The sequence below is a fragment of the Emiliania huxleyi genome (genome assembly GCF_000372725.1).
Source record: "Emiliania huxleyi CCMP1516 unplaced genomic scaffold EMIHUscaffold_1137, whole genome shotgun sequence".
In the NCBI taxonomy this organism is placed as follows: Eukaryota; Haptophyta; order Isochrysidales; family Noelaerhabdaceae; genus Emiliania; species Emiliania huxleyi.
The window spans coordinates 1-10,370 of record NW_005201572.1 but is presented as its reverse complement, the minus strand read 5'-3'; the positions used below and the strand labels follow the sequence as shown (position 1 = coordinate 10,370).

Below are 10,370 nucleotides of genomic sequence, written 5' to 3'. Positions count from 1 at the left end.
ATCTTGCGGACACCTCTTGTGGAGAGGGGGCAGCGTTGACCTCTTCCTCTCCTCACGCTAAGGCGACGCGGACGCCGCCTCTTCCGCCGCCTCTTCCGGAGGCAAGCCCACGCTCGACCACCGGCAGCCTGTCCAGGCCAACTGACGGGTCGCTGCTGCCCCAAAGAGGCTGCAGCCGCGACTTTTGCGTTTGGAGCCGTGCGCTGGCCGTGCGCGGCCGATCGCAGCACTCGCGTGGTACCACTGTCTCTGTGAAGTGTCCAGTGTTGGCAGTGCCGTGGGAGGGTGGCAGTGCCAGTGGCACTGGCAGTGTGCAGTGGTGGTAGAGCTAGAGGGGCCTCTGAGTATCAATTTCTTTTTCTGACTAACACTACAAAAAAAATTGTTCCAGTCTTAGCCAGCAAAAGGGAGCACACACGACTTAGCAAGTCCGCACTAGCGACTGCCACTCGCCTAACCATGCCTTGTCACAAGTGCTCTCCCAATCGCGTACAGGCACACACACTCCGCCTGTTCTCACTGAGTATCTCACCCAAACACTCTGACTAACACTACGTAAGAGCGGTGGCCGGTGCCCCGCCATCGTAAGGACAGTGGCGGTGCTATAGCGCAAGGGGTACTTGGAGCACTTGGAAGTGGTGCTTTATTTCTTTATTTTCCCGGTGGTAGCTCGTAGCTGGTACCTGTGACGCTGTGGGCTGCGGCGAGCTGTGTTAGTGCCAGCAGTGGCAGTGCGCGCCAGTCCCGTGCCCCGTGTTGTGCGAGGGAGTCTTCCGTAAATTCTTACAGTTGGGTTAAGATCCGTTAGCGGGAGATCGGCGGAATTCCTAGCACACATTCGCACAAATAGAGTACCTCCCCCCACAACCTACTTATCAGTTCGCGCTGACTTCTATGAACACTGCGCCCGAAGTGGGGTCACCTCTTACTGAACCTGATGCAGTGCTCCCGCAGGACTCTACTCACGGCGCCTTGTCTCTTTTCACCGTGGCTTGCAGCGCTCCAGCGAGAACGCTTGATGGTCGATTGAGTTGCCACTCTCCCTGCCGCCGCCTCTGCTCCTGCTTGGTGGCGACATGCCAAGGACGTCGGATTGCGCTCAGTCCGTGGCCGAGGCGTCGCCAAAGACTGGCGGTGAGGCCGACGAGACTGTTTGCTCCTCTCCGTCGAAGCGCGAGAAGGCAAAGCGCGTCGCGTATGGTCCCAGCACCTCGTACATGGCCGCCTCGCCCTGGATGGCGCCCTCCGCCATGGCTGCAGTCTTGTAGTAGCCTGTCGCCGGGTACTCATCCGTCTTGCCGTTCCTCGCGCTCGACCAGGAGAACGACTGCCCCACAATACCGTGGGGGAGGCTGCGACTCGCTGCATCGCCGTGCGACTTGAAGTCGACGTCGAGCCGGTGCGTTGGGCCGGAGAGGCGGTCGTAGACGGCGTTGCCGCGAGCGATGATGGTCCAGTTGCCGAGCGAGAAGGTTGCGCTCGACAGGTCGACCTTGATGCTCAGCTCCTCACACGTCTTGACGCCACCAGGACCAAGGTTGAAATGGTGTCCGCCGCACGAGCCGCCGATCATCCGCCAGCCCCAGTTCGCGTCGTTCAGCTTCGACGCCCAGAAGGAGACGTTGGCCCATTTGCGTTTCGTCCCACCGACGCGCGCCACGATGTGCGCCTCAGTCATGAAGGACCCGTCCACCGTCAGCTTGCCGCCGTGCAGCTTGAAGGAGGCCGCCTCGGTCTTCACGTTCACCGCCAGGTTGGGCGCAGACAAAAAGTTGTAAATCTGGTTGTCGCGGCCGCGGAAGTCAGCGCGGCCCCCGTGGGCAAAGTGGAGGTGGGGATCCTGCTCGCCGTAGGCATAGCTGTACTGCAGCCTACGCCGCGCGCGCCCCTCCACCTCGGCCTTCGTCAGGCAGCGGGAGGGGTCGGCGGAGCCCTCGCAGCAGCGGGGAGGCAGCTTAGGGAAAGTGTGCTCGGCGAAGGTTGGCAGCTCGCGCGCGACGACGTCGCATGCCCCACGCGTCGATGTGTCCGCCTCGGCCGCCATGTAGGCCTGAAGGAGCACGTCGCTCACGAAGCGCGGGCGGGCCGACGCGCCGAAGCCGTGCGACTCCATCGACCTGTCCTCTGCCCACTGCCAAGTGTTGCCGGCGTGGCCGCCATGGCGCGTGTAGACGGAGGGGACCGCAACCTGATGCGAGAGACCACACACACACTCAGCACATGCGGGTTGGGCGAGGCCACTTCAAGCCGTTGGGCGAGGCGACTACATGCTCAAGCAGGGCTGCGAGCGGGCAGCAACGAGCGGAAGAGTGGCAGGAGCAACAGAGCTTGGTGAATGCGCGCGCCGTTGCAAGTTGCTCGCAGCTCGAGAGGCCGGCTTGGATGAGTCCAATGTCCTCGCCGAGGGAGACGTTGGGGAACAGGCCGAGTGCGAGCGCCGAGCTCTTCTTGTACGCCAGCGAGGCGGGCATCACCTGCGCCGCGCCGCTCTTCTTGACAGAGTACCACTGAGGAGGACCGCCAGCCGCATGAGCTGCCGCGTGCGAGTAGACGAGGGCGCTCATGCGAGCTGTGTTGTCGAGGAGGGGGGCAATCTGGGCCTCGATCCGCGTCGGGTCGTACAGATCGTCGTCGTCTCAGTGCACCAGGATCTCGCCACGTGCAGTGAGCACAGCTGCATTTCGCTTCTCGCCGACTGTGGCCCGATGGTCAAACTGGACAACCCGCACGTCGAGGAGATTGGCGGAGGATGGGGTCGTGAACGAGGACGCGGGGTGGACGTGGAGCCTCGGCTCGCGGCTCAAATCGACGGGTGTGCCGTCCACCACCAGAACCACCTCGAGGTTTGGGTACGACTGCTCGTGGATCTGCGCGAGCGCGAGCTTGAGGTACTCAGGCCGGCCGCATGTCACGAGCACAACGCTAACCAGCGGTTTGCTGTGGATTCCAGTGACTTGAGCCGCCGCCGTGAAGGCGCACGCCAGGGCTAGGAGCAGGAATGAAACCGCGCGGTGCATGTCAAAAGGCGTTCTCCTGACGGTGAGGTCAATTCCAGGCGGTGCCCACTCCCCATAATCGAAACTTGTGGGGTGTCACGGCCAGCCACAGGCCGTGTTTCGTGCGAGGTTCAAAGACAACCGGAGATTCAGCACGCGACATTGCAATTTGCATTGGCCGCGCGTTTTGCCCACCCCGCACCCCCTTTTCCGTTTTTGCCGTCTCCCAACCCGCTCTGGCGCGCGCGATCGGCGCCGATTGGTGCCCTAGTCGGACAGTGCAACGGACGCGCGCTCTGCGCGCCTCACAAGCACTTGCTCAGAGCTCTGCGCAGAGGCAGAGAGAGAGCGCGCCCTCCCCCCGCCCCCCGGGCTGCTGCTGGCGCGCCGCGCGCGTGCGATCCCTCTCTCGCAGTCGGTCGGTGTTCGCCGGGCGTGCGAGTTTTAGAGCTAAAATACATCACAAGATGCACACGCTGCGTGGTCACCGGCGGTCGTGTCCACATGCGCAATGGCGCAATGGCGGGCAGCGCCAACGCGCAGGCCCATGTTTGCGCGCGACATGCACGCACGGGTGTGAGTCCTTCGGTAAGGTAGCGCGGGTTAGCGCGGGTTAGTGCTCACTAACCCGGCACGGGTTAGCACGGGCCAGAACGGGTTATCATAACCCGACGCTAACCCGACGCTAACCCGGCACTAACCCGTGCGGCTGGGGGGCATACGTCAGCAGGGGTTTGCGCCGGGTTAGGGGTGGGTTAGGGCCGGGTTAGAGCTGGTTGGCGAGATGAAACGGCTGCTGCGGCGGGCACTTCTGTTAACATATTCTGCCTTAACAGGTCGGCATGGTCTTCTGGTAACAGGCATGTTGTTGGTAACTTGATCGAATGTCGCCGAGGTCGCGGACGAGCACTCGGTGTACATCGAAAGCCTGGGCGGCCGGTACGTCTGGGACGAGGCTCGCTCGTGCTGGAAGTGGGTCGTCTACGTCGACTAGAGCACGTCCCTCCTCACTGCTCCGTGCACGCCTGACGCCCAGTCGACACACCTCCCGTTGCGCCCATGGCCTCCGCTACAGCGGCATGCGGGCTGCAGGGGCGGCCCGGCCCTCAACGTGTGCCAGTGATGGCCCTAGGGAGGAGGAGTGAGAGAGAGAGAGATTAGTTGTTGTTTGTTTGGAGTGAGTGCGCTGAGTGAGGGCGGTACATTATAGATCCTGTGGCATGAGACTGTCCCGCTCGCCATGCGCCCGCGGCTGTGGTGTGGCGAGTGAGTGAACGCACGAGAGAGGGGCGGTACGAGCCGTAGAGCTCTAACCCAAACCTAACCCGAGACTAACCCGAGCGAGACTAACCCGACGCTAACCCGCGCTGCTCGGGGGCATACGTTAGGACGGGTTAGTGCCGGGTTAGCGTCGGGTTAGCGTCGGGTTATGGTAACCCGTTCTGACCCGTGCTAACCCGTGCCGGGTCAGTGTGGCTTAACCCGGTGGAACCCACGCTAACCCGCGCTTACCGAAGGACTCACACGGGTGCGGGCGAGGCCCACCCGTACCAAACGAAGACTGCAGGCTTGTCGGGACTCGGAGTCGACGGGTACGCAGCGGCATGAGCTTGACGGCTGTCGTGCCCGCAGCACGCATATTGTTCACCCGGCCGCTGCTCGAGCGCGCTCTCGGCTCTCGCTAATATGGTTCGCTCCGGCGGCTCGGGCAGACCCTACTCCCGCGAAGAAATCTGCTGGGGCTCCTTCGAGCGCAACACGGGTGCGTGGTGTCCGTTCACCGAGCAGGACGCCATCGAGGCCGCCTATCAGGCGAACGAGGCGTCGATCCACCTCCCCGCCTGCTTTGACGCGACGGTGCACTTTTCTGAGCCCCATTGCTTCCAGCGAACGCCCGCGGTCGGCTCCAAGCCGTCGGGGTTCCGTTCCGTCCTTCGCGGCGAGGTGACTCTCAACCTCCCTCTCAAATCCCCCTGCGACCGCTCACCGCCGCGTCCCATCGCTTCGAGGTGGGCAGCGTGGTGCGGCTGCATTACTGGGCGAGCAGCAAGACGTTTCGGCTCGACGCGCCGACGAACGAGCCGCCCTCGTACGTGGTGGATGTCAAGATCGAGGCCGCGCCCCAGGAGCGGCCGGCTGCCTGGCAGTGGCTCGATCTCCCCCCGAGCGCGCTCGCGTCTGCAATGGACCTCAACTGGCACTCGTTCGCGCCGGAGCACTCGGAGGCGATCGAGCAGGCGTCGAGGGCGACGATGGGCCGCGTGGAGATCATCATCGGTCTGACCAAGTACGTCATCCAAAACTTCAACGGCGCGTATGCCGAGCAGCGAAACGAGAGGACGGGCGCGCGCAGGTCGGTGCGGCGTGGCTACGCGTCGGATGCAGCGCCGCCCGCGGTAGCCGCAGCGGAGCACGTCGTCACAGGCTGTCCGCACGGCCCTCACCCGTCGCCCGCCGTGCCGTGTAGGCGCCCGACGATCTGGCCTCAGACTTTTGCGGGTGCGGAGCCGCCCCGCCGAGACGACGCCTCCCCGAGACGAAGCCACGAGACGGATCCTCGAGACGGAGCCGCACACGCGCCTCCCTCCTCCCCCTCCTCCCTCTCCTCCCTCTCCCTAGACACCCCTCTCCCCAAACACCCCTCGCCACACGCCCCTCGCCACACACCCCTCCTCCTCTCTCTGCCCCTCCCGCCCTCCCTCCCGTGCACCCCGCCTCGCGGCCTCCCTCGCCCTCGTCCCCTGCCCGCCCTTCCCCACCTCAGCCTCCTCCCCTCCCCCCCCCCCTCCCCCCCTCCCCTCCTCCCCTCGCCGCAGCCTCTGCACCGAAAAGTTCTCAGAGACGGCGCACTCGGGCCCGCCCGCCACCCGCCTCCTCACGCACTCACCAGTGACTCCACGGCTGGATGCTGCTGTAGGCACACTGGCCCGTCCACCGGCTGCCTTCTAGGAACCTTCTAAGAACCTTCTAAGAACCTTCTAGGCACACTGGCCCGTCCACCGGCTGCCGGAATGCGGACACGCGTGCGCGCCCCCCCCCCCCCCCCCTCCCCTCCCCTCATCCTCGGGCTTCTCAACCCCCCCCCCCCCCCCTCTCCCCCCACGGCGTGCCCGCCGCCTGTCCGCAGCTTCCACCACTCTTGCATCCAGCATGTCCTCACCGCGCCGAACGCATACACGAGGAAGTGTCCGATCTGCCGCCGCACCCTGGCCCGCCCGCCCGTCGCACCCAGCTCCAGCATTGCGCAAGGACGACCGGCACCGGTCCGCGCCACTGTCATAGCCGAGAGAGAGCCCGGGAGGGGACCGCCAGCTCGCACTTCCCCAGCTCTTCACGGCACGAGGTCAGCCACACACCTCGCTACTCCCCAGAACTTGCTCGGAACCTTCCGGGCGCGTAGTCGGGCCGGGGCCCGGCACGGTTCACACGGCGTTGACGGAGCGTGGCATCCCCCCCCCCCCCTCCCCAGGGCCTCCAGGGCTCGCACCTCAACCTCTCATAGACTAGCGCGCAGCGCCATGGCAGGCATTTTCTTCTCAACAACAAGTTCTGTGAAACTAGGCGCCGCGGCCGGGGACGGGGGGCGGCGGCCGCGTGGGGATGGACCCCGACGAGGCCCGCCGCTTCGTCAACCCGCGCAACCTCGGCGACTTCTCCTCTTCGGCACAGGACACCTATGTCGGCCGAGGGCCGTCGGCGCGTACGCCGTCGTCGCGGCGGTGGTTTTGATGGACGCACAGCCGGGCCCGGAGTCGTATCTGACTCGTCGTACGTAGTTGTGGCCTCGAGCGAGGCGCGCGTTGAAGACGCCACACACCGCTCAGGCTCGTCAGAATGATCCTCTCTCGCTCCGGCGGCGCGGGACAGAGGTCAGACTCAGAGCGCTCCCAGAGCGCATGTGAGCGCTGATCGCCGCATAGTTGCTCGAGTTTCCCTGACAGTAGCTCTGAACGCGAAGCGCGTGTGGAAAATAAAAAAGGCAATATGTGACTCCTTATCGGCATATCGCAGGAAACCCCGATATAGAATATAGTGTGTCTCTGCAAGTGGCATTGCGATCTCCAACTCCATGTGATTGAGGAATGAGGAGACGCTCAGTCGAGGGCGCGCGGCGGCGCGCACGCTCAGACAGCCCCGGTGAGGAGGCACAGCCCGATGGCGGCTGCGGCGCCCACGAGCGTGTTGATGAAGTTGACCACCTCGTTGGTGAGCCAGCCGAGGCCCTGTTTGCCCTGCGCCGTCGCGCCGATGATCGACTCGACGTTGTTTGCGATCCACGCGGCAAGTACCGTCGGCAGCGCCGCCGCCGGCGGCATCAGGCCGCTCCCCACCCCGTAGCCGGCTAGTATGAGCGAGCCACCGACGCCCGCGAGGGTCCCCTCCAGTGAGACAGCCCCCTCGGTGCCCGGGGGCACGCGCCGGAAGGTGGTGCTGAGGTAGGTGGTGCGGCCATAGGCCTTGCCTATCTCGGAGGCGAAGGTATCGCCCAGCTTGGTCGCGAGCGACGCCACCACGCCAACAAGCAGCGCCGGCGGCGACAGCGCTACCGCGGCCCGGCCGAGCACCGCCCGCCGGTACGCGAGCGCGCAAAGGGCGGCGGTCGCCGCCGATCCCCACACGTTTTCGGGGCCGCGCCGGCCGCCGCGGCCCTCGGAGATGCCGAGCGCCTCCTTCTTCGCGCGGCCCACCTTTGTCACCGCGGAGCCACACAGCAGATAGGCCACGCCCGCCACGAAGCCGCGCCAGCCGAGTGTGGACCAGAGGATGACGCCGAGCGCCCAGGCGTGGGCAAAGCCCGACGGCGTTAGCATGCGCTCGGATGCGCCGCTGGCGCCGAACGCGCCGAAGAGCACGGTGTTGAGCGCCACCGCCTCGGGCAGCAGCCCGGCTGGCAGCAGCCCCGCTGGGAGCAGCGTGGTCGGAGGCAGGGCAAGTGCGGTGGGATGCGTCGACCGCAGTGCCGCGTGCACGGGCGGCGGGGAGAGGACGCGTACGCGGGGTGCTGTGAAGAGAGCGGAGGCTCCAACAGCCAGCAGCCACATGGCTTCAGAACACTCAGCGCCGGGCGAAAAGAATTTCCGCCCATCTCAAGGCCTTAAATCCTACTCTCGTGAGGTGTGTGTGTGTGTGTGTTTCGTATCAAGAATACTCACTCACTCACTCTCGTGAGGCTGTGAAAGTACGCCCAACCTAGCGGATACTTGCCCCCGAAGGCAAGTGCGTCTGTTCACAGCTCACGAGAGTAGAAAGAATCCCGAACCTTCACCTAAGACCGGGAGTGGCGCCCTCCCGCCTTCCCGGTCTACGCACTACGGGCCGCCAGTGGCGAGAACGGCCGCCGCTTGGCCCCAACGGACAGCCCGAGTGAAGCTGAAGGCGAAACGCCACCGCCGCGACGCCGCCGAGGGGCGGCGAGTCCGAATAGGACCGTCACTCACTCAATTTGGGGGTCCTCCACGCGCTGCGCTGCGCTCGGAGTCGCTCACCTCGGGATCGCTCCTTCCCTCGCTCCGGTTTGGGGTTACTCTGAGCTCCCTCCGCGTACGCTACGCTCCCTTCGGAGAGAGCCCCAGAGTCCTACCGCGCTCCGGATCCTCTTTAGCCCATCTCTGAGAGAGTTTGAGTGGCTGGCTAGAGACGACGACGACGATACAGTTCATGATAAACAAACTTTAGTTTGTGCTAGTGAACTGAGGAGAAGCGGGTCGAGCCTCGGCGCAGAGGGCAGCGCCTAGCGGGCGGGAACCCTTACCCCGCGCCCGCCGCTGCCCGCCGCTTTGTGCGCGGGACCTCCGAGCGACGAGGCTCATGACACAGCTCCCGACTAGCGTCGGCTCCTGCTCAGACAGGCGCCAACCTGTCAGTTCTCGAGCGACCCACCACCATCCCTCATCTACCGCCCGATCGAATCGCATTCGTCTCTTTGCGAGTTCCTCTTGCTCCAAGAGGTTCCAGAGAACGGGGTTACTCTGAGCTCCCTCCGCGTACGCTACGCTCCCTTCGGAGAGAGCCCCAGAGTCCTACCGCGCTCCGGATCCTCTTTAGCCCATCTCTGAGAGAGTTTGAGTGGCTGGCTAGAGACGACGACGACGATACAGTTCAACCTCGAGAGAGCTCAAAAAATGAGTGAGTGAGTGAGTTTTCTTGATACGAAACCACGACGACACACACCAGTCGACTCGCATCGGTTGCCTCCATGAGCTATTCTCGCGTCCACAGGTCCACACTCTCTCCGTCGTGATTTCTTGTTGGTTTTCAAAAATCTCTCTCTCACTCTCACACTCACACACACAGAAACAACAACTCTAACACGCACACGTCATTTGGGGCCTGGAGGCTGGAGCCCTGTTCACGCGCGCGCGAGACGTGCAGACACAGGGTTGCCAGGTGAGAGCGAATGGCGCGGTTCACGCCTCGCACAACAGAGAGAGAGAGATGCGCTCTGCATGGTGGGACATAAACTCACACACAGAGCTCAAAAAGAATTTAGAAAAAACAATACTTTGGATCGCTCCTCATCGCAAACCCTGTCAGCAGTCCACCCTCGGGTATGTTTGTAAGAGCCACATGAGAGAGAGAGAGAGATTGTGTACACTGAAAACTCTGAGCTCAAAAAAGAAATTTGCCGTCCCCCGTCATTTTAAAAGGAGGAGTATCTAGATATCGTCATTTTGTTCGTCCTCGCCGTCCTCGCGACGCCCTCGCACGCCGCCTCTCGCCCCCGTACGCGGCGCGGGGGGGCACTCATCGACACGCGCAACCGCACCGACTTCTTCATCAAGCGCGAGACCGACGTGCCGGCGCTCGCCCTCGCGGCGTCTGCCTCGCGCAAACCCAACAAGGCCGCGGAGCTCCTGCTCCACCAAGACGTCCTCGGGGGTGGGGGGGCGCTGTTCGGTGCCCGTCCGGACGTCGGCACCTTCCAACCGACATTCTCTTACCCGTTCAACCTCTCCAAGTTCAGCGGCGCCGCCTCGCGCGCCGCCGTCCCGACCACCGTCAAGCCCATCGGCGGCGCCGCCGACGCCGGGCTCGCCTCCTTTGGCGAGACCACCGGCGCGGCCATCGTTGGCGACGGCTCGCTCGCCGACTCCACCATCAACTCCATCGGTGTCACGTGCGGCGGCGGCGGCGCCCCTGTGTGCGTCTCTGAGGATCCGATCAAGGCCTCGGGCTCCACGAGCAACGTGACGGACTGCACGACCGCCACGGCCCACTCCAAGAGCGAGGCCGACGAGACGGGCACAAAGGTGTGCGACTCTCCGCTCTCTCCCACACCGTCTGGCCTCTCTCACGGGGGCATGCTCCGCCGCCCTCCCCGCCTCTCCATCTACGCCCGGACGTCCTCGCCGCCCCCCACTCTCCCCCACCACC

General features: G+C 64.4%; 3 protein-coding genes across 3 annotated transcripts; 2 read left to right on the top strand and 1 right to left on the bottom strand.

Moving 5' to 3' along the window:
• Window positions 1-742: 742 nt before the first annotated feature.
• On the top strand, window positions 743-6,974 carry EMIHUDRAFT_446871 (hypothetical protein). Its single transcript, XM_005791320.1, has 9 exons — window positions 743-766; window positions 4,636-4,940; window positions 5,006-5,392; window positions 5,464-5,495; window positions 5,813-5,885; window positions 5,979-6,019; window positions 6,124-6,259; window positions 6,558-6,820; window positions 6,855-6,974. The coding sequence occupies exons 2-8, from the start codon at window positions 4,683-4,685 to the stop codon at window positions 6,723-6,725; spliced, it is 1,095 nt and encodes a 364-aa protein (XP_005791377.1). The 5' UTR covers window positions 743-766; window positions 4,636-4,682; the 3' UTR covers window positions 6,726-6,820; window positions 6,855-6,974.
• Window positions 6,975-7,120: 146 nt separating this feature from the next.
• On the bottom strand, window positions 7,121-9,194 carry EMIHUDRAFT_317517 (hypothetical protein; the record flags this gene model as incomplete). Its single annotated transcript, XM_005791319.1, has 2 exons — window positions 7,121-7,867; window positions 9,168-9,194. The coding sequence occupies 2 exons, from the start codon at window positions 9,192-9,194 to the stop codon at window positions 7,121-7,123; spliced, it is 774 nt and encodes a 257-aa protein (XP_005791376.1).
• A 352-nt stretch (window positions 9,195-9,546) lies between these two features.
• EMIHUDRAFT_251598 (hypothetical protein) lies at window positions 9,547-10,246 on the top strand (the record flags this gene model as incomplete). Its single annotated transcript, XM_005791318.1, has 2 exons — window positions 9,547-9,552; window positions 9,644-10,246. Coding segments are annotated over 2 exons (609 nt in total), but the record flags the coding sequence as incomplete, so codon positions are not given.
• Between the last annotated feature and the right edge of the window lie 124 nt (window positions 10,247-10,370).